The sequence below is a fragment of the Strix aluco genome, chromosome 8 (genome assembly GCF_031877795.1).
Source record: "Strix aluco isolate bStrAlu1 chromosome 8, bStrAlu1.hap1, whole genome shotgun sequence".
Classification (NCBI taxonomy): domain Eukaryota; kingdom Metazoa; phylum Chordata; class Aves; order Strigiformes; family Strigidae; genus Strix; species Strix aluco.
In genome coordinates, this window is record NC_133938.1 from 17928805 (window position 1) to 17953387 (window position 24583).

A 24583-nucleotide genomic window follows, 5' to 3' on the forward strand; every position below is an offset into this window, starting at 1 on the left:
TGGGAGGTGGTACTGAGACTGAACATAAAGAGTAAAACTTAAATGAGCATTAAGAAATCCTTCAGCTAAAATCCTAGACTTCATTCAACACTTCTCACTGTCAACTTCATCTAAATGTCAGAGGTTCGTTTTGGGTCATAAGAAGGTAGATTTGGATTACTGTACTGTGAGTCAGTGGGGGATCAGAGCTCCTAAAAACTTAAGAAAATGTAGAAAGTTTTTATAAACAAAACTTTAAGCAGATTTGTATTTTGAAATGTAAATGCATTAAGAATTTTTTGTAGTCCGCATAATCAGTAAGTGAAATCACCTGCCTCTTTTTCATTGCTGTTGCATATAAAGAGTTAAGTCAGGAAGTTTTATTTTTGCTTGTGTTGTAGGTTAGGACAGGCTTCTGTTTCTTCATGACTTCTCTAATACCTAGGGAATTCTTAAATAGAAAATGGACATTAAAAGCCAGTGAGAAATTTCCTACCATGTTCTAAGGGTCAGAGAAAGAAGGGTTGCCAAAAGCACTATTCAGATGTATCGTAGCATATATTAGTGATGCTCCCTAAAAGCCTCAGACAAATGGGGATGTGAAGTAATGCTTCTATAAATAACTCTGTGTTCATCCATAAACTTTTACTGGAAAGGCATGGAATGAGATGCCTGTATCTCTGCAAGTGGAATTTTAGGTGTGGCAACACTTATCCCCGATAGTGAAAAGTGATCTTTTCTACTGACCACCTGTAAAGATGAGGAAAGGATTTAAGGAACTTTTCTATCTTTCTTTTACTGCTGGAGATGAAAACAGGAACAGCATTCCCAGCTGGTTGGATTGTAGGGTGTGAACTTAAGTAACTTCAGATATAATAGCCCACAACTACTGTGAAAGAGTTCTCAATCCTAGAGCATAAAGACATAGTTCCCTGGTATATAATACAAACATACATCCATTTTCTGTATTAACAGATTCAGCCACCAAGCTGTGGTGAAGGCACTGTTGCACAGTCCTAGAAAGCAAAAAAAATTTGGTTCCTTCACCAAGATCTAGTACGTAGCCACTTGGCCTGTTGCCTCATAAAACAGATGTTAGTATTATCTCTGATATGTATTGCTGCATTTATAATGTACAAAATAGTTGGCTGCTAAAGATGATGTCTTAATTAGAGTGGAATGTAGACTCTCAACTCTTCCATTAGTTTTGCAATGGCTAAAAATAGCTCCTGTAAAATATAGTAAAGTTAAATGGACTAACATATCAGTTGTCTGTGCTGAAAGCCGGAATTGCCAGAACCAAAGAGATTGATTTTTTTTTTTTTTTTTTTTTTTTTTCAAATCATAATTATCCATCCCAGAAATGGAGATTCTCATATATGGAGCACTTTGATGTGCTTTTCAGGGTAAAGAATTAGTGTATTGTTCTTTAACAGTGTCCTGACACTTATAGAAATCCCTGTTTACTAGCTGAGGATTTCTTTTACATCATTTCAATGATTTAAGATTTTTAACCTGCACTGAAAGAACAGAGAAGTCCCAAATTGTACTGACTTGTTTTTGTATTAAGGCATTTTAGCATTCTTCTTCTGTAGTTTAGTTAGAATGTGTAACGCTTTAAGTACCACCACCTACAGATCTGGCAATAGCTGATACTGTAATTTGTGGATGAGCAGAATGGTCAATCCATTGCATTATCTGAGATAGATATTAATACCTCTTAATTAAGTAATAATAGCTATTATCTAATTCATTTTTATAATAGAAGTAAACCACCTTACAAATGGGAGTGGACCTTTTTGTCGTTAAGTATTAATAACTGCAGTTTGGGTTCCTTGGGGTTTTATTTTTATATTTCTGCATAGTGATTAAAACTTCTTCACAAGCAGAAATTTAACCACACATTTTTATCTTCATTTTAACATTATGGCTGTTGAAAATGTATAGTTGCAATGTTAACTTTACATTAAGGTAAGTATATTTTTTGGATACATGCCCAACAAACTTATCACCTTTGTACAGTGTGCATTGTGTTTGAGGAGGAGTTATCAAAGTCCTAAGGTATGATTGTGACTCATGTCTGTTGACTTGACCTTTCTACCTTTTGAAAATCTCTTCTACCAAATTAAACATCGTATCCTGTAGCTTGGATAATATAGCAGTATTATTTTTTCCAACATCTTAAGATATATGTGTAATATTATTCCACTCTGAATGTTAGACAAAATTACATAAATATTTTATATGAAAAAAAAAATAGAAGTATTTATATTGGGGTGACATAAAACAAAATTGTACTAACTTTCTGTAGCAGAACAACTGCTTTATTTTAGATGTTTGCTTTAACACACACTTCAACAGATACCTTACTAGTTATGTTTTATTTGGGGAAGGGGGAGAGTGTTTATCATGTTTATCTCTTGTGGACAGATTACTAGTTTCTATACTACTAGTACTTAGAGGCAAATTCTCCACACAACATTTGCGTGACCTTAGCTTTGTCTTAAATAATTCTGTTTCTTCAGTAAGTTATGTTGGACTTCAAGCATTTCAGAGCAGTAAAACAACTGCTTGCACCAAACATGAGCCTAATGTAACTACAGAGAAATCAGTCAAGTCAAACTGGGACAAGTCTAGTGATAAGAATTTCTCTCAAAAAGCCCTTGGTTTAGTCTCTAGCAGTAATTCAAATTAGTATTAATTTCTAAAAGAAACAGATACCATGCATACCCATGCGTAGTATTTGGCAAGAATATTAAAATATACACTTTATTTTAAAAGTACATACTGAAGTATATATTCAAGAAATAATTCTAGGCCATTAGGATGAAACTGTTTATATATTTACATGGTACAGAAAGTTACAGATGTTCCCATGAAGAAAACTAACTCCATGTTTATTTGAAAGTGTTTAAAATAACAAAGAAACAAAACCACCCCAAAACGTAAATCTTTCAGTGCCTATTTTTGCTATCGATTTTAAAATTTAAGGTTTTTTCAAAGCAGTCTCAAACTGTCAAACACACAAAAATAGTAATTTCTCTGCTATTTACAATTCTTCATAGTTTTATTTGTGTAATGGGACTTTAAGAATTTTTCCCCAAAGTATGTCTCAAAAGAAGACTAAATTTTCCAGATCAGATCTGGAAAATACAAAACAAGATTGTGCATGGAATTCCTGTGTTGGCAGTAGGAGATATGACACACATGCATGTCCATTATTGCTGCCTAGTCCAGTACGTTAAATGTACAGTTCCAGTTCAGAGGCTGTGAGTAAGGGACCTCTTTTCTTAAAATATGTTGTGCTGCTTTGAACTTGCTTCTCTTTCATTTATTGAACTGTCATTTAATCCACCATTTCCTCATCTTTTAGACAGGAGTGTATATATTTATCACATTATGAATACATGCTATGATAATATTGCATGAATTAGATGAGAATTTATCATTTCACTGCTTCTACTGCATGTATTTGGGTGAGGCTGCATTTTAGGGGGAATTACTTCAGTTGTCTTGGCACACTTCTATGATGCATCGTTACCAGAGATGCTTCCAGCATGCAGTATGGTATTAACAGTTCATAAAATCTTTTGCCCTTTTTCCCTGTACCTTGAAAGAACTCATTTATATTTTGGCATTTAATAGAGCTTCTGCTACTGTGTGTGGACTGCTTGAGACCATATTCATTAAGTAAAATGCAGTTTTCTTCTGTGTATGTATTCTGTTTCTTTATCATGTTATACTAACTCAGTTACTGTAGCACCACTGGTAATCATTGGTACTTCACATGCACTTAAAAATGACAAGCTAAATTAAGACACCAAGCTCTCAGGGAGTGGAGGACTGGCCTTGTTATAGGCATAATTTCATGTGCTGATCTTGTTCCTGGACACATGTAAATAAAATTGTGACAGCAGGCCCCATTCATCATAATGGAGATTTGTGCTGTTTCTTTCGCACATCTGAAAGAGGGTAAGGTTTGTTTCCACTGTGCTGGGCTCCATTGGAATTTTTTGGCTGGGAGTAAGAACTTGAAGTTACAGATAAAAGTTTGGAAACTGCTGAAGTGTCTGTACCATGCCTGTTGCCAGAATATCTAGTTGTGCTTTTTGGATACTGTAGCCATCTGGTGATCTTGGAGTCAGGTGCTCATTGCTTGTGCTCTGCCACAGTCTCTGTCAAGTTCTCATGACCATGAGAAAGGCGATTGTGAGGTTTTTCTTTTAACGTCATATTTCTTTGCAAGCTTCCTTACAGGTCCTTCTCCTAGCATAAAACCATCAGGAGCTGCTACAATGAGAAGCAGCTGAAAGCAGCATTTCTTAAAATGTTTGCCTTTCCTTCCATGGTGAGGAAATCTCTCTCTTTCTTATGCCCCTTTCTATAATCGATGTCGACAGAGCTGCATGGACACAACTTCCAGTTCTGTGAGCGAGTGCTGTTGGAGCACCTTTTCAGGAGTGTGCTCTTTACGTTAGTAAATGCTGGCAATCAGGGATTATTTGCGGCTAGAAGCCTACATGTTAGCAAGAAATCCCCAGGGAATTTTATTACCTGTTTAGGTGCAATGTTCTGGCTGAGGCAGGCCACACAGCTTTTCATACAGGTGCTGTAGGACTGAGTGATGTGGCCCAGCAGCTTTTGCATGATTAAAAGCAAATATTCCTCCTGAAGTGTTCATCAGGGCCACAGCTGAAACTGGGAGAGAGGGGCAAAGGGAACCACGTGATTGAGAAATGTAGGTTGGACATCCCTATTTTAAGGAATACTTTCTTTTGTATCTGTTCCATCTCTTATAGATGCAGCCAGGCACTCACTGTTTGCACACAGGAATTGAACCCCATTTAATTAGTATCCTACTTGAAATCATCCATGTATAATGCCATGCACTATGGACATTTGTGCCTTAAACAGCCTCTTGTTACAAAGCAGAGAGCTGTGACTTAGATTAAATTTAAATCCTGATTTGCGACATGTTAGCACAGCAAACTAATGCCAAAATCTATTAAGCCTGCAAGGGTTTTTTTTGTTCTTGACATTGGGTGAGTGCTGAGATCTTGACCACAATCACATTTGCTTCTGGGCAGGAGGAAATAGTCCATGTAGTTCCAGTAATCCAGACAAGCCGTCACATCTGGTTTTATGAATGACTTCAGGGGGGAAGGGAAGTTTGCAATTGATTAACATTGTTCTTAAAATCAAAGGCTACTGTAGTTTCAGGAATTACTATAGAGAGCTTCAGGGACCTTGGCAGTTAGCTCAGAAAAACAACTTTTTTTTTTAACCTTTTTTTGTTTCTAAAAGACTATTCAGAAAATTATACTAAGAGACCTAATAGTTCCAAATCTGTACTTCCAGCTCTTCAAAATGAAATGAAAAATTAATAAACATTTAGTCTTTCTGGATTAGGGTAACTTTTTAATCATACATAAGATGAAAATCCTATTTTTATATTTGAAATGAATATGCTTATATTAAATGGCCAAACAGGTTTTCTTACTGTTTAATTGTCTATTATCACCTATTGAAATGGCTGCTAAAATTCAGGAGCATTTAAAAATGAATGGTAATAGTTTTAGGAAAAAATATACATAGTTTTACTGTGAGTTTTGACATGGTCTTTTTTTTTTTTTCTCTCTCCAAAAGGCAGGTTGAGTGTGTGCTAGTAGCAAGTTAATGTGAAGTGTAAATAATATTGTGCATGAGTACTCATCAGCTGTTAAGCGTGCTGTAGTTTAAGGCTCCACTTCCCTTCTATAACAATTCCTACCAGGAGCTGAGTTCTTGCCCTATTTAGTATTCTCGATGGTGAATACATGGTATAAGGCAGTGCAGCTGTACTGTGCTTTTAGGAGCAAGTCTTTGGGAGTTATCAATGCCCAGGATTTTAGCATTATCTTTTTATTCTAAGAGATGGCAATTTGAGAATCTCATTTTGAATTGAAAATCATTCAGTTTACACAACTTAAGCAGCTTCTCTGATATGTTCAGATTCATGGTACTCTCTTCTATTCAGCAGTAGCATTTCCATCGTTCAGCAATTTAGACATTTTATTCTTAAATGGGAGTTTGGGTGGTAAGTGCAGTTTGGCAAGGTACCTGCTTCACCAATTATTTGGTTCAGAATTGACCTGAGGAAAAAGTGCAGGGCCCCCATGGGCTTTCATAAACATCACTACTGTCTTTCACCACATCAGCCAGAATAAATTCTGTGCATTATTAAAAGACATGCTCAGACCACTACCCATTATTTTCAGCAGCTATACTTAAAACATTTCCCAGGAGTACAGAAATTGAAGGGTGGCATCTTGAATTCATCTATGTAAATAGATAGTCTTTGAGCCAGCAATCAAAGTGAGGTTGAGTCATTAGGCCATTGCAGTAGGAAAGCTATATATGTGGATTCCTTTTCCTTTTTCTTTTTTTTTTTTTAAGCAGTAGTATCTAATTTGTGGTCTTTGATAGTTTATTGTTGTAAACATAGCTTCAGTTTCATTACATGCTGAAATGTTTCAGAAATCTCCAGTCTGGCTCATAAACATGTATTTTCCCATTGCAAAGAAGTATGCACCACTGCCTCTAATTGCTTTCCGTACAGCCCAGAGCAGGTTGTTAGCAGCAGCACCGGGTGCCTGCTGCCCTTTGCTGCTGCTGGGGCAAAGAACTAGGTCAGCAGCAGACTGCTGTGGCGCAGGGGCAAGAAGGGTGCTATGCGGAGTGGTCCAGTCCTGGGACCACCCAACAAAGATTGGCTCCTCTCTTTTAACCAGCAGTCAAAGCACTACCAGAATTAAAAAAGAAACTGAGAATCAATAACTGGCTGCCCATTCTTTTGTCTTGGGTTTTAAAGCAGTGAGGCCTGTTCTCCATTTTGCCAGCCGGAGTGGTTTAGTCATTATCTGCTTCAGAGCATTTCCACTCTTAAGATACTTTATGTTAAATGATTCTAGGAGGGAGACCAAAGGAAGTGGCTGTGCAAAATCCATTGATGGTTTCTTGGCATAGAGAACGTGAATGATTTCTTCTGTCTTTGCCTGCTTGAGCAGTGCAAAGGAAAGGACCTGGCCCCTGCCTCTAACTGTTGTTTCTTTTAAAACACTTAATTTTCAGGTTGAGGGGACAGAACACCTACATCCTAATGGATGTGAGGCTCAACCAGGGAGGGAGTTTATCCAAATGGGAAAAATAATTTTTTGAAAGAATATTCATCTCTAAGTAGAGACTTGTAATAGGTTGTCATCAAATAAAGCTGGAATATCCTGTGTTTTAACTCACTTCTCAGTTTAAAAGTAGTGTTTGAGTTTGGCATTTTGGGAGGTGCTTTTCTTGAAGAAAAAAATCTTACTTCACTTCTCTTACTCAACTATTAGACATTCTGCCCAGTTGTGGCCATCTTGACATTATCTCCATTTTAAAATGGAACTTTGCTGAGGCTGCTCATATCTACAGCATGAGGATCTGTCTCAAACCTTTGTTGCATCCCAGCAGCAAAACATGTCAGCACAGGAGCAGAGCATCTTTGATTGCAGAACACGCTCTTGCTCTGCCTTCACAGCGACCTTCGGGGTCACTGAGTGCACAGTTGCCTCCTTGGAAGACTGGTTATTTCACAGTGGCCTTTGTACCAGGTGACACGTCTAGGTGACAGGATACTTTTAGTTCAAAAGTATAATTAACTCAGATGACAAGAGAGACGGGAACATCATCTGTGGCTTTTGGGGGCTTTTAAAGATGAATGCTTAAATGCACAGGCAATGCAACCAGCTTTCAGTATTAGCATCCACACTGTTGAACTCTTAGCTGTGTCAGAAGCAGGTTGAAGAAGACTGTATCCTGAAACCCTTAAGTCCAGGGACAAAGATGCTGCTGAGACTGCTCAAGCTGAGCAGAACTTTAACTTAATTACTGGAAATTTGGAATGCAAATTACTAATGATCATGGAGATTTAATTTAATTGAAGACTTGTTAGAGACTCTATATCTGGAACAAGGGCTCCAAAAACCTGTTTATGGAAGAGCATAACATCCCTTTACCAGGTGGGATGTAGGGCCTGTAGAGGGATAAAAACCTCCCCTGTAACAAAATACGTTATTGTTCAATAGATAAACAATTAACTGAAGTCTCTTTGGGAAACCCTAGTCAAGAATATTTCTGAATTATTTATATGTTAATTACATTGTTCTGTTTGAGAAGTGTACATTCTTGGCATAATTTTAGCATACTTCAGGTGCTATTGGAATACAGAATAAAGGTTTTCTTTTGGTTTGGGGTTGTTTTTTTACATTTACTCTTTGTCTTCTGTAAACTGAAAAGTGTAATATGCTTTGAAGGAGGTAGATGATGAGATTATTGCTAAGAAGCTTGCAGAACAGATGCAAAGGCTTATGGTTTAAAAATACACACTTTTTTATTTACAAGCACTGTTTTGATCTCTGTTTTTAAAGGCTAAATAGTATACTAATCTTGAAGCTTTTTTTTACATCATAAATTTTTGTGTTAGAGGGAAATCAAAGATCTGAATCTAATCTGGAGGTACTTAAATCGTTTGCTATATAGTTGCTGTATGAATTTATTTTCAGTTTCAGTTGTTCCTCAAAATGAAACACTCAACACTTGGTGGTTGGTTTCCTTCATTATGGGTATGAACCTTTGTACTAGCTGCTCATCACTATTGATTATTTTTTTTTAAAAAGCTGATTCTTTTTATACGCCTATATATGGAAACAATATCATGTATTTCCCAGTACTACTATTAATAGCCTCTCTACATATTATTTTAATCTGCACTAACAGAAGTGTACTTACAGGAATCACAAGTGCCCTTTAAGTATAAATTTGCAAAAATTTTTTCCCCCTTTCATTCCTTACTCTGCAATTTTTAAATTGCTTATTTGTTGGTTTTTTTGCTGATAGACAAATTCTGTGGCAAGATGGTGATTCTGACTGCTTTTAATATTTAAGAATATTGTTAACTGCGTAGAAATGTTTTAATATGAGGAGTTTAAAGATGATTTAGTAAACTTGTAAAATTATAGTTGAGGACTAGTAGATTGGATCTTGCTTATGGAAGGCAGTATCATTGTAATGTGTACAGATTTAAATACTGTGACCAGCATTATCTATTGACTTGTATGGCCCAGGTGTAACCTTCATGATTCTAATTTCCCCAAATTGTTTCAAAAACATACAAGTCATTGTGAACTATATCTAGAGATCATATGTTCTGGGATATTCTTACAGTTTATTAGCCCAGTGCTGTACTACTTGAACTTCTTCCTGAATGTTTTCTTCTACTGTTTCCTCTGCTGTATTGTTGGTGTTTCCAACAGCAAATAGTGATGACAACTAATTTTACACCCAAAACTTTCAAATTCTGGATCATCCCTTCAAATACCTTACTGTCCACCCAAATATTTCAGAAGTCTAGGCAATTTCTTCATTGTGTTTAAGAAAATTTACTGAAATTTTGGTCTTTTGGGTAGTTATGTACAGATCAAGCCACACATTTACTAAATACACCCTGAATTATGACTGGATCAGATTCTAAGTACAGGAAGGCCCTTCTTTGATCTTCACTCGCTCTAGCTAAGACTTCTTGGGTAGGACCTAGTGTCTACTCATTGTACAGGGTCCCTGTATAAGACACACAGGAAGTGTTATTACATATGTAGTTAACAGTATTTGTACTTTATTGATGTAGGTTCCATAACATGTCCTTTGTACTCTTACTTCTTGATATGTAAACATATGCTAGGCACAAGTATTATGTCATAGGTACTGGTGGTCTGAAGGCTTTACATCTCCTGCTCCCTTACTACATCAACTCTTATTCATCACTGCAACATTTCAACATTTTTCTTTCTCTTTTTTTTTTTATTTCAGCCTAGCTTGCCTGCACAAGAAAGTAAGATTATTTTTTCATGTGAAAGGCTTTACTTAAGGGATTTTTTTTAAAAAAATCTACCAAATCTATTTTCCAGTAACATCTTGACAAATCTTTATAAAGATGCCAGTATTCCTTTAAACATTTGCAAACACCACCAAGGTTTTTTTAACTATTTTTTACAGTCTTTAAAAGGAATCTATTCTAACGAATGTACAAAAATTCATCATAGATAATAATTGTTAGAAGTTAGTCTTATTTCCTGTATCCATTTGGTCTATTAAAACACACAATTAAATCTAGAAAATTACAAATGTGAGTCATTAGCTCTGAGGCATATAACTGCCAGGCAGGCAGCCATGACAAATCCAGAAGTATTTAAATCTTTTGGTGTTAAAAATAGGCATAGTAAAGATGTCACTAAATTTAAAATAAATCTGTTGTAAAATGTAACTCTGGTTAACGTGTAATGTCTTGTGAGACTTGTTGCTTTAGGGCAACATGCCTGTAGACCCATGGTTAGTAAATGGTCTTACAAAGTGAGTGCTTAATATACAGAGGCCTAAAGCCTAGTCATTTTAAGTGTGCAGCATGCGTTGTCAAGAAACAGTGTTTTCTGGTAGTTATATTACTGTTTTTCTTTCTAGGGGGATGCCAAAAGTCTTGTAGCCTCTGAGAATGTGAGCACGGGCCAAAAATTGGACTTTTCAGATACAATGGTACAGCAGAAGCTGGATGAAATAAAGGACCAAATCAAGCGGGAAATAAGGAAGGAACTTAAAATCAAGGAGGGAGCAGAGAACCTCAGGAAGGTCACAACGGATAAAAAGAACTTGGCATATGTGGACAACATTTTGAAAAAATCGAATAAGAAGTTAGAAGACTTGCATCATAAGTTACAGGAGTTAAATGCACACATTGTTGTAACGGATCCAGAAGATGTTGCAGGTACCATACGTTATTGTGAGATCTGGTTTTCTTCTTAGTTTAGATAAGGTGTATCCCATTTCACTTGAAAAAATTGCTCTGGGAATGAGCAAATCCATAGGTGGTGAGTTTGTTACTTATGTATGCCTATTTGTTTTGATTCACAAATAAGTGTCCAGTCCCTTTGAGTTTTAAATAGTTTTCTGGGGAGCACAGACTGTTTGAAGATGCTCTAAAGATTAACCTAACATGTACCAGTTCTTCACTTTCAGTTATTACTGTATTAAAATATTTTCTCAATCACTATAGGATTTCCTAATAGTTTTTCCACTGTATAGAAGCAAATTTCAGTAGCCCACCCAGTGACTTTCTCCAAGTTACACTGTAGGCATAATTTTTATTCTATGGGGAAAAAAATTACATTTATACTTAAAAGTTTAGGGGGTTGTTTGGTTTTTTTAAACTTTAACTTTTATAAACTGTTTTTCTGTTATGCTATTTATCTGACTAACTTATCAAACATTTCTTACTGTGGCAACGATTTGTTAAGTCTTCAGGCTTTTCCACAATGAAGCTACCATTTTAAAGACAATTTGAAATTGTTTTCACAGAATCACAGAATGGTCGTAATTTATGGTTTTAATTAGTATTTTCTGTGGCATGGCAGTGAGTCAGTACTAATTTTGAATGTATTTTTTAAAAATACCAGGCCTGTATTTTAAGACGGAATTTTGTGAAATAAACAGATTTCACATTGCACAGACTCTTGGCAAAACAACTTATTAACAAGTTTATTAACTTGGCAAAAAGCTAATAAACGTGCACAAGCCATCGAAGGTGTTTGCGAAGTGAATGCCAAGCCTTAAGAAGCTTGGGCAGTAGAATAAAAGACTGCATCATCCTTGTGAAGAAAGCTTGGTTACAGTGAGAATTTAGGAAAATACTGGCAGGTGATGTCAGCAATTCATACTATCTGACCCTGTGACGTGCTGCAAAAGTGTTGCTGTGTCCGTGGTGGCCTGCACAGTATTCTCTGTATTCTCTGCATTTTTTGCCTTTGACCTTCATGAGATACAAGGGACAGAGGGATAGACAGCTGGAACTAGTGAGGCAAAGTAGTTGCTGCAGCATGGAATGGGAATGAATACAATAATGCATGCTTCATAGATACCCATTGGGGTTTTAGTAGGCATGAAGCATTCTGTTTCATATTGGCTAACATTTATGAAAATCCACTTGTGTTGACATAGTGTGGCTTTTAAAGGAATGGGAAGAGTGGAAGAGAAAGAAAAGTGTATACAAACTTTGTATAGACCGAATATGAAAATCTGTATGGACATAAATTTTTGTGAAGTTCATTTAGTAGTAGAACTTGAAAAGTAGATGAGCACAGAATGCTCTTGTTGGAATGCCCCCTTCCAGTGTAACATTTTAAAACTATCACAATGAGTTAATGAGCAATATTGTCCTTGTGCATGATTCAGGAAATGCAGTAGACCCTAAGAAAGCATTTACTAGTTCTAAAGAGATGGTTTGGGTACAAAGATCTAAATAATGTTGTTTAGATCCTTAGTACACTTCTGAAAAGGCCAGCAGTGCCCATTGCTTTAAGAATAACTGTTAGCAGCCAGGCTTATTTTGCCTTGTGTTCAAATATCAGAGACTACATAAAAGGCTCAAGGGATAAAAGATCAAGGTTGATAAACTTAAGTGCTTCTACCTGCTTTTGATGCATGCTAACCTTAATACTATGTTTTTAACTTTAATTCCATTCAAAGTGTTATGGGTAGATAGCTTTGAGTCTTACTTAATTATTGAAATATGCAAGAAAAAACTTACTAATTCTGTTAAGATCTTTATATTCTCTGTGTAGTGTAAGATCCATTTTAATAGACTATATTGCATAACCTTCTAAAAAAAAAAGTAGTCTTTTAAATTCTTTTAATACTGCTTTTTAGATCAAAGATCTACAAGCACTCATCCTCAGATTGAAATGCTTGAATTTTTCATACTGTTTGCCTTGTAATTTATTTGCCTGTCTCCTTCCTCATTCATGGTCACTAATTCATGGAGGGGGAGCGCTATCAGTAAGCATTCTGTCTGTCTTGAGACTAATGGGTGCAAGTCATCTAGGAGATACTCTGATTTTTAATACTGAAGTCTTAGGTTTAATTTAAGGTATTAGTGAGCTTGACCTTTGCAAAATAAGGTTAGTAATATAAAACACACCAACTGTGTGTGTGTGTATATATATATATATATATATATATATATATGTTCAGCAAATACATAGACACATAGCCCTAAAGATGACTGCCATCTGACGAAGATACCTCCATGGAGAGGTCACAGGTATCTCAGTTTGGCAATTCTTGATTTTACTTGTTAGCAACAGCGAGTTTAATAACTGTTTACTGATGAATATGGAAGCTTCCCAAAGAAGTGCATTGTTTCCAGAGATTAGCTTTATTTTAAATTACAACTTTTCACTTTAGCTCATGTTTGACCTTTTTCTGGTCAGTAGTGACAAATGATTTAAAAGGGAGAAGGAAATATATTGGAAATTTTTAGACTGTACAGAGCATGAATGCTGAAAATAAGGTAAAGAGTGTTCAAGAGCTGTGGGAGTCAAGGTCAATGTTCTCTTTATGTACTTTAATATTTTTCAGGGGTGGCCCTATGTTTTCCTTGTCTTCTAGAGTATATTGTGTAGGTATTTGCAGGTTCTAAGTAGTGAAGTCAGGACTGAGATACATTGAGAAGTAACACTGAGAGAATCATTGCCCACAAGCTGATGATCCCTTTGACCTGTCAGGCCTGATCCCTGAAAATTTTTTGGACTGTTTCTGTTGACTGATTGACAGGTCATTGTGGTAACTTGGAAAAGTCATTTAATCTTTCCTTGTTCCTGTATCTGAAAAGTGGGTGTGAACATGTATTTGTAAAGTGCTCCGGATTCAGAGCTGAAAAATGACATGCAAGCTGTTGTGACTCTTACTGTTGCTTATGGTATCAAGCAGTAACTTACATTACTTTTTTGACAAACCACTAACTTGTAGTGTAACTTCTTTGTAATCAGCACAGTATAATCAATACATATTAAAACCATTAAGTGTAGTGTTAATGAATCTACTGCAGAAAAATGTGGTTTAATAACATCCAATTTCAAGCAAGTTAAGATGTTTTGATGGTAGTTTACCTAGAGGTGAAAGTTATCTGTGTCCTAATGCCACAGGAAATTATTTTCTCAACTATTTGAAGAATTGGTATTAAACCTTAACCAAAAAGTGTAGTTTGCCAAAAAGCTATATTACTGACTGAGGGTAGATTTGGCAGTGGATGTATGATTCAGAAACAACTTTTAGTAAACATAGGTTTACTTTACATTATGGGGTTGCTGGTGAATCTAGATTTGTTTTAGAAGTGGGACTTTGTACCCAGGTCTGCCCTTATCGTGCCATGTATTAGTCATACTAGGATGCAGAGTTTTAAAATTTGTAGGTCAGCACTTAAAAGTGAAGCAGAATGCAGCAATACAAAATGAGTAGGACAAACCTAGTGACCATTACTGCTGAAAATCTGAGAATTTTACTTTAATGTGTAACATGGGGATGATTACTTCAGTCTTAGAGATGAAGAAATTTTGTATCTTGAAAACATACTTCTATACAGATTGATATTCTTTGTGTGTGTCTAAAAAGTAGCAGTAGAGCTTGTGGGGTTTTTTTATATGACTCAGCGAGGTATAAGATGGAAGTAGCTTACCTATAGCAAGTCACTGATTTAATTAGGCGTATAGTTGATACATGGGATATATATAAATTGATAAATTAATCTGTTCCATAGAGCTGCATTAAAAGTGGATAGGGAGGCGAGACAATAGGAAAACCTTTGAGGGAATCCTCAAGACTGGATAAAACATGGAGAACATGAAATCAGAAAGTCAAGTTCATGCCTCTTCTTCCATTCTCCTCAGTAACTTCTAAGCTCTCCACTTTATATCAAATTTGGCTGTAGGAGTCACAAAGAAAATAAATTATTTTGTTTAAGAATATGACTAGCTAACAGGGGAATAAGAGAGACTGTTTGGGGGATTTCTTTGTCCCTAAAAATGACTAGGTTAATCTGTTAGACACCAAAGTGTCCATAGAAGACCAATTACTGGAAACTGGTAGAGGTAGCAACCAAACTGGTAGAGGTAGTGACTTTTTAGACAGCAGACTCCACCTACCAGGCTCATATCCATAGGAATTTCATGGTAACTTTGGGGAACTTTAACATAGAATAACATTATTGAAGCAATTTGAAACAATCTGCTGTCACTAGTTTAGTAGTTAAAATTAGCCAATACTGAATTGAAATTCAATGGATCTTGAAAAGTTTCCAGAAAGTCAGTGCTAGATGCTCTCTGAGTGCAGAATGTACACTGCTGCCTTGGACTTACTGATGGCTTAGTTCAAGTGCTGATACAACCATCTAACTCCCTGAAAAAAGCCTGATGATGCATCTTTCTTCCCTCCTCTAGCAATGCCTAAACACGCATCACAGGTATTTCTGTTGGGTATGACACTGATGAGGCTAACTGCAATTAAATATCCTCAAATAAGATTAAAATTAACTATTTACCAAAGGGCACTTGCTGCTAATTGAGTAGCTTAGCAGCATGCTGCAGTACCATCTGGGAACCCAAATTCAGAAAGTTACATGGGATCCTGGATTTCACACTGAGCTTATTGAAGAAATAGCCTGCCTAGCATCTGGGGAGGAGTCCCCAGAGGAATGAGCATCAATCTCAGAATAGTAGAGTTGTCACTACTCTAATAAATATAATTTAAATGGGAGTGCTGGTAAAAGGCAATTTAAAAGCAAGAAGTTTTTGCTGGTGAGCACTGTGTAAAGACTCAAACTGAAAAGGTTTTCAGAAGAGCAAAGATCATGGTTAAGATAAATGTTTTGGACTGAAAACTGCCACTGTCCTGATGCAATCCAGACATTTAAAAAGAATAAATCAGTTAAACTATCACTGTTAACTTATTCTTTTTCATGAAAATATAAGACTTAAAATATCGCAGGTGCTGGAGAAGCAGTACTTCAGCTTTTCCAGCAGCTTGGGTGTTCGGTAACAAGCCGCACAAAACTGCTTAGTGCTAAGCAACAACATTCATAGTTGTTCAGCAAAAATAACATGCTAGTTACTTGAAATGAAGTCAAGTTCACTTGAAATAACATCTGTTACTTCACTTGATATTCATTGTCAAGAAGAAAATGCCTAGGGGCATTAATCCATACCCCAGCAAAACTCTTGTTGTCCTGTGCGAAGTTGGACTTGAATGCATCCAAAATGGCAAGTCTTGGACTGTCCTTATTGACCAACAAACATGGCAAACTGAAGAATCTCTTTATTTTACCCAGTACCTATCAATTTGATATAAGTATATTTAACTCTTATTTAACTTTAAGCATATACATAAATCCCATTGATTGTAATTATCTGGATGAATTTATTACTTATTTGTATTATGAAGATGACCAATGTCTCCAGATGAGATTTGAGCCCCTCTGTATAGTGCTTTACACAAACAGATCAGAGATAACTAGCCATACCAAAGTGATTACAACCTTAGTGGACATTACAAAGAGGGAGGGAAACAGCTAATACAGATGTAGCTTGTAGTGCTACTGCTAAGATTGTCAGCACTTTCCATAATAGGACCAGTTTGTCTGCCTGATGTAAAACTTTAATCTGAATTCTTCTATAAGAAGCTGCCTCAGGCTGCTTACTGAATTGTAATGGAGTCAGAGGGGAGGAGGAGTCACTTGGAAGCCATTTCTGAAAAGCTGTTGGTAAATTTTTTTTTTCCTTAAAAAAAAAATAAATCTTTGTTAAGAAACCATATTGTTCCATGTTTGAGAGTTTAGTGAGGAGCTATTATGCCTGAAGGCAAAACATGATTTCTTCCTAGTAATTAGTCCATACTGCAGAAAAGTTTCCTGTGTTGCTGGTTACTAACAAAGCATATAGTAGAACCATTTAAACTAAACTAGTTTAGGTCCACAAGTGCAGACCAACTCTTGAGATGACCCAGGTAAGTGATGTGGTTACACCTTCACAGTGCAGACACGCAAAGGGAGATAATAACAGCTGCCTGGGCAACCTGAACTGTGGTATCTCTAATTAGTCCTTGTCTTGCAACTTGAGTGTTGTTCTAATGCAAAGGAAGACTGCTTGTGTGCATCTTTAAAAGTTGTGAAAACAGACTTCAGGAGCCCCACAGTCTTCCCAGGGATTATCAGAGGGATCTTTAAAGTGGTAGAGGCCTACACCATAAATCTAAAGTTGGTAAATATTCATTTATACAATTAATCTACTTTACAAGGAGACTTGACACTGTGACTTTCAAGCTTCACATTTGTTCTAATTTTGAATGGATTATTAGGTGAGGGTTAGTTGAATGTGAAGACGTAAGTGAGAGGAAAGCATGTTGTTAATCTTTGTTTTATTAATAACAGATTTAAGGTAAAGCTAGTTCGAGTGCAGTTTCACGGAGAAACCAAGCCAAAACATTGAAGAGGTGAACAACAAAACAGATGAGGAATAATGCAGATTTTAAACTTTTTTTAAGAAGAAAAAACCTGGTATTTTCTGTACTGCCTTTAAGTAGTGAGGATGCAGTAAAAGTCTTGAAATGGCTTGAAGTGAAGAGTGAATTAGCAGCAGAGGAACTTAAAACTTCTCCTTACGTGAAATCTGTATGTAGCCTCAGCAAAGATTGCAATTTAGGAGGAAATTACACAGCAAACTTCAAAGTAAAATGTATTAAATCTCTAAAACTAGTTATCAGAAGCTTCTACAGAAGAAATATGTAATGGCAGATAAGACATCTGCTCCTCATAACACTTCATAATTAATAATTTGTAAGTTACTGGTGCAATGCCTGTGTTTTCTAATAATTGAGGACTTCAGGAACTTGATCCATCATCCTGGTTTTAATTCAAATAAAATTAATTAAAATTGGAAAAAAAGACTGTACTGTTGGTATCGGGTAAATATTATCTTCCAGGAGACCAACTGATGTCATTTGCCCATAGAGAAGGCATTATCTCATTGTTAGGGTAGAAGAAATCAACAACAAAAAAAAACATTACAGTGGACATAATTTATCCTCTTTTACAAAAAGTTTGAAAGAGAAGCCTTTGGGCTGTTAGAGAAGATAATTAGCTAAAAGGACAGTCATGTTGGAAATAGTTAAGTACTAGGAAATAGTCCAGTGGCCACTTATTTTCAGTTCACTAACAGTTCATGTTGCAGAAGCTGAAATGTGAACCAGTGATTAATAGACTTTTCTGGAGGAGGGTAGAAAAGTTAGAGTTTGACTATATAATTTGATTGATAAAACTAACTTGCATTCCATTAAATTAATCCAGCAAGATAGAGATCTAAACACAGTAATATTGTCAAACAAAAAAGCTTTATCCTTCCCACAGATCACAGTTTTTCAATAACCTGTCTGCCTATATATCCAGTTATCCCAGGATTCTGTTATAATCTCAGAGCAAAAATCGTTCAGCTTTACAACTATGGAAAACACTCATTTTATCTAGTCTTAATTTTGACATAAACTGTCTCTGCAGTGTTCACTGTAGAATTGATGAGGATCTACTTAATATCTGTATTTAGACTATGTTCATTAGTATTGAATATTCTTGCCCAAGTTTGCTTTTAAAACACTTAGATTTAAAATCAGCAGTGTAAGAAAGCTTAATGGAAAACTGCATTTTTAATTGACTCAAGACAGTCCAGAATAAATAAATTTCCTTTGAAACAAAAACAGACCTAGCTGCAAACCTGCCTGTTCTACCACTCCTGGAAGTGATTCATGTGAATTAGGACATGTGTAGGAGTCACTAGGCTTTCGTGAGGCTTTTCATGTTAAGGCGCATTTGCAGTTACAAAGTAGCTCTGGATAGGAGAGTCAGTCTTAGTACTTAAGTATGATGTTCCAGCTTTGTTTAATCTATAACTTAATAGAATAGACTTTAGGGTGGGTTGGGGGGAGGGGTTTGGTTTTTTCTTCTTTTTTTTCTGCACACGTTACATCTTACTTTTAATTCACAGATTGTCCTAGGACTCCTGATACTCCAAATAGCGATCCTCGTTTTTCTACTAACAACAGATTGATGGCCTTAAAGAAGCAATTGGATATAGAACTGAAGGTAAAACAGGGAGCAGAAAATATGATTCAGATGTACTCAAATGGCTCTTCAAAGGTAAGGCTTTGGAATGCTTAAAAGAACACGAAATGACTGTGGATTTTCATATTGCTGTGGTGGGAACCTATAATGTATGAACAGTATCCAATTTCAGTATTTTTAGTTCGGAGTATATTTTGATTAAACAGTTATGTCAAATCTGCTACAAATTACCATTTTTTGTTGTGGTTTGATACCAACTCAAGTGATTGTTTTATCAATTTGTCCACCTGCAATTCAACCTAACTAAGAAACCCTGCTTACTAAATTTAGTACATCTAGTAATCTTTGATCACCTGTGATTCTTTAGCAGCAAAGCTTAGTATGACACTGGTATCTGATGCTTTTCTGACCTTCGCTAAAAAAAAAAAATCCCTTAGTTTAAAGTGGTAAAATGCGTGATAATTACACAGAAGGTGGCATTTCCAAATATGCTTCTGAACTGGCCATCTAGTTGTAGTTGGAAGTAAAAAAATTTGTACCAAATATTTGTTTTAATAAGATGTGTGTAGTATTCTGATAGAGTTGTTAGAATCTGCATTAGTACACATACACATAAAATACTTTTTTTTACAGAAGTGTGGTATTCTAGGGGTAACATCTGATAGCATCAACCTGAAATTAAAAATAAAGGCACACTTACTTCTAGATCTGAATTTTAAACATATGCTTGCTTGCACTCACTCTCTTTTGATAGCAACAGAAATTCTCCAAGGAGGCGGGAGGGGAAGTGTTTGCTAACTGCTTAAATCAGTTTGACTTATTACATAGTCCGAACTATGAAATAAAATTCATCATACTCTAAGAATCCCTTAACTCAACTGAAAGACAAGCCAAACCTTTTAAATGAAACAAACAAACAAACAAACAAAAGGCAAAAACAAAACCCAACAAACTTCCCTCCCCACCCCCCTGCTCATATTTTATAAGGGAGTAATAGTTCTCAAATGAGAAAAAAGGGAGGGGGAGGGATCCTCTACTTACCTGCCCCTTCACGCATTAGTTACTCATTACCTGTTCTTTCCATTTACTTTTACTAAATCATTAAGGAGATGAATTTCCAAACTAAGGGGAAACATAAATGTAGATCTAACAAGCAGTATATAGTACCTTGGTTAGATGTTTCTGTGTCCAGACAATAGTAAATAAAATTGAAATGTTTTAAGTTCTTAACTGACTGAGCCAACACCTCGTTAGGTCAGTGAACTTACTAAAAAGAAGTGTTTGACTTGAAGAGTAGACATCTGTGACTTGTGTTGCTACCCCTTATAATTGATACTAACCAGAAAGTGTTGGAAGGGAGCTTCATGCTTCTGAGTGAATTACTGCTAGGGACTGGTGGAGAGGCAGATTACTTTGTATCTGCCTACTGTATGACTTTCTTGTACCTCGAAGAAATTACAGAGAATGTTGTGCACTCCCAGAAAAATTAGTTTAGACTAGATGGACTCTAGATGCCATCAAGCTTATTCTGTCCCAGCAGCACTTCTGTTGAACCAGCTGGTACTTTGGTAGCCTTATTTGAAAGTGGCCTGTAACCTGCTAGCCTGGGGCAGGTGGAGTGCACCTTATGACTAAGAGCCTGGGAATGCTGTCCATGCACCACAGTCCCTCAGCTCCTGGAAACCCTGGAGTCTACATCCTCTGGGGCCATGTACTTAACATCAGGTACACTTAAAAATAATAATCAGCTGACCCAAATGGATCAAAAGACATACATGAATTATGTTCCTAGTAATCCCTCAGTAAGTAACCTTATAACAGCCTGAAAAGCTTAACTAAACACTCAGGCTATAATATTAGACACTGTTAGCAGGCTTTGATCAGACTAGGTAGAAAGGATAAATTCTGGCTTGCTTTATGACTGAGGCATGTAATTAAAATTGATGATTGAATCTTGTATTTGCAATTGGTAAATGCTTTAATCAGCCTGCCAGATTGTATATATAGTAACTGGGCTGGGGAGAGCAAGCTGGAAAACACAAAAAGCGTTGCCAGCTTCTTCACTAAACAGGATGGAAATGGTGCGTATTCATTCTCTCATGTTCTTAATACTCACTACTGAGTTAATTTGGCGGGTTTAAACTGTAGGCTTGATCATGGTGATTACGTTATAAAAAGCAGAGCTTAAAACAACTCAAGTGTCTGGATGAGGTGGGCAAAAGGGGCAGAAAATGCCCAGTTTGAATCCAACCCCAGTAATCCAGTAGTTCTTTAAAAAGCAGTTGCAGGACCCTCTTTAAAAACATATTAAACTCTTTTGTGACCTTTATTCAGGTGTGCTATGTGATATAATTTCAAATTTGTTGTATTATTTTCAGACCTAAATTTAATGGAGGGAGGTCATAATTTGTTTCTTAAAAATGAAAAAGCAGTCTGTTAATAAACCCATCATCTCATGGGAAGGTCTTCCTTTTGTCCTTACTCTACTTGCTTCAGTAACATTCAGCTTAACCTATTCAGACTTAAGTGTTTCTGAGATACTGATCATCTTTACTTGGACTTGTGTGGATTCTCTAAGATCCCACAACAGCTTTGCAGATCAGTTTTACAGGCGCTGTCAGTTCTTCTATACTCAGGAGATGCCTTGAAATACTTTGTATTCAGCCTCCAACACTAAAAGAGCTGCTGAGTATAACACATCCATTTTGATTCTGAAGATGGGATTTTCTGTCTCTTGAAAGCATAAGGATATCTCTATAATCCTGAATTACCTCCATTCTACACACTGAAGGGCTGATGTTGCCCCTGAGCAAGCAAATCCGTTGCGGTAAGAGAATATGAGGAACAATCAAGAGCAGCAAGATCAAAAATAAGATAAAAGTGAAGATACAGACAAAGAAACACTTGCAGCGTATTTATACATCAGAATGATGCATGGATAAGGTTTAATACAGAATTCTATGGCTGTTTCTAATCTGTTTCTTAGATCATAGTCTGCTGTAGACAGTGGTTATTTCAAAAGTTGACATTTGTATTTGAGAAGGCATTTATTTAGGAAGTTCAGTGCACTCATTAAATAATTGGATAGCTAACATGGAATCTTAAAATACGAAAACTAGTGACATCTCTCTGACGTGTTGATTAATACTAAAACTTAAAACCAAGAGTTCTGAGACTATGGTGTGCAGAGGGGGCACAATTTCTCCACATGCAGCCAAAGCCTTTTTATGTGTACTTCTTGGTGTATCTACTCTGCAGAACATAGGGCAGCATTAAAATATCTGAGTAATACATTAGGCACAAGGTCATAGAGAAGCTCTATGAATGTAAATTTTTCTTAGAATACTGATATTTCTCTCAGTATACTTCATGGTGCCAGTATTTCTAGCTCAGGGTATCTGCGCTACACTGCAGTTCTTTGTCTTGGTTGTGATAAGGGGAAGAATTGAATTTCTTTAACTTCTTAAATAATTTATAACTTCATTATAAAATTAAAAATATAAGTATAAACCATGTCTATGGGAAAGTAACTTATTAATGAGGTTATAGAGTGGCTACAAAATGAGTTAACCAAAATACCTTTTGGGCTATAACAAGTGAGATATTCATCTACACTGACTTCTATTAATTACTGTGATTGATTGGTACTGCACAGACAGGACAAATAGACTGCCTTAAACTTTCTTATATGCCTTTTTTGTTCTTACTGCAAGTCGGATCACCTTTAAGTTGTCTGGTAATTCCCAGAACATGTAAAGAGCGCCGTGCAGCAGCCATAGAAGCACATGCACAGTTCCACATCCAAGAACCATTTGATAATCCATTCTAAGTCAGTACATTGTAAGTCAGTTCTCTAGTAACTGGAGGACAAAAAATGATGTACCTGAGAAATGTGTGGATGGCTGGCTGTGCTCCTGACAAGGAAATGGTATCATCAGTTAGTCTGAAAATTCATCTTCAGAAATGTCCTCTCCTAAACTGCTTCTTGTGTTACTGCTTTTGAAAACAAAAATTGGTTAGCTTAGTTTATTTAGATTAAAAGTACTGTACTTTAAGTTGCTGATGAAATAGCTAATGAAGTAACCCTTGTATATTATGTATCTATCTACGCAAGAAAATATTTAGCTTTGATTTGCTCAGAAGAACAGTGTGGACTTATAATGTGCTATGTAAGCTAACTTCATATTTCTAATTTCAAGGTATAAAATGAACTCAAATGTATAATGTACAATAATTTTTATATGGATTTAGTCTAGAAAATTTGTCTATTAGAAGAGTTCTCATCATACAATAAACGCGAGTCATTCTACATAGGGTGGAGGTATTTTGCACTTAATATCTTGTCCTTTCTTTAGCATCAGCTTACAAAACATTAATCTACACATGTAATATTGCTAGATCATGCCTCCTTTATTCAGCTTTAAACAGATACAGTTTCCATGCCTTACAGCCTTTAATCAACCAGAATATGCCCCTGTCCTAACTTATTTCCACTAGTATCCTTTTGTGGTTAGTTGAATTGGTCTGCTATACCAAATGAACTACAGAAATTTAGTTCTTGTTCTGAAAGCATGTGGGTTTTGAAGATTTCAATGTGTTTTGTTTCATGAAATGTTTACAACTTTAACTTTTTGTTTGTTTGTTTGTTTTAATAGGATCGAAAACTACTTGCCACAGCTCAGCAGATGCTCCAGGACAGCAAGACAAAAATAGAAGTTATAAGGATGCAGATTCTTCAGGCAGTCCAGACGAATGAATTGGCTTTTGATAATGGTGATGGAGTAGAAAGGAAATATGAATCATTAATGTCGGAATGCCATGTAGATATGTACCCATATGCACACAGAGTTATCATAAATTTCCAATAAAAATGTTAGACAAAGCTTGCATGAACCAAAAGTAATCAGAGACTAGGCATACCATTGTGTGTGATAGGATGCCAGATACATCTAACTTCAAGCAAAATACCTTAAGCTTAATGAAGAGAAATATAATCTCTCTTCATCATCCTTTTTATATCTTACGCAGTTCATTTTTGCTTTGTGGCCTTCATTCTCCCTTCATGCATGCTTTCTTTTGTCTTAACAATAACTAGTTAAACTAGTTATTTTCTTTAAAGCGTGTAATCTTTTCACTATCCTAAAAACAAAAAATTCAAAGCAGGTACAAAGCCTGCTGTCATACTTAAATAGATTGACCTTATTATGACTAATGGGAGCACAGATGGAGGTGAAGTTTTGCTGTCTTTATGGGTATCTAGGCTAGATTGGGTAGTAAACGACTATTTTTAAAATGACAAAAGAATCAGTGTTTTAAAAATGACCTGACTTGAAATACTTGTGCTGCATTTCAGAAGTAGTTTTAAACTTGCATTTCTTTGGAAATCTTTAAATAAATTTAAAAATTACTCCTGAGCTACAATAGCATGAGTGTACTATAAAATTGTGGGCATATCGGTACATCTCTAAGTCTTGAACTTTATTCATATTCATTTCTGAATATTGAAGTTGTATGACAATGCTCATAATCAGGGCCTGGATATATCCTAGATAATGAAAAACCTCTGTGCGTGTGTGTGTTGTTTTGTGTGGGGAGGGGGTT

The 24583-nt window shown here is 36.0% G+C and overlaps 1 protein-coding gene across 4 annotated transcripts in view; it reads left to right on the forward strand.

Annotated features, from left to right (window-relative positions):
- PKN2 (protein kinase N2) overlaps nucleotides 1-24583 on the forward strand; it is a 58060-nt gene that overhangs the window by 13918 nt on the left and 19559 nt on the right. For 3 of the 4 annotated variants that reach the window (XR_012624141.1, XM_074832431.1, XM_074832432.1), the window contains exons 2-4: nucleotides 10510-10810; nucleotides 18906-19057; nucleotides 23638-23755. Coding sequence is in view for 3 of the 4 variants with exons in the window: in XM_074832431.1 (XP_074688532.1) it covers nucleotides 10510-10810; nucleotides 18906-19057; nucleotides 23638-23755 (571 nt within the window). In the remaining variant the exon portion in view is untranslated. Of the gene's footprint in view, nucleotides 1-10509; nucleotides 10811-18905; nucleotides 19058-19562; nucleotides 21810-23637; nucleotides 23756-24583 lie in introns of those variants that run through there. The other variant, XM_074832433.1, reaches the window with a different exon arrangement.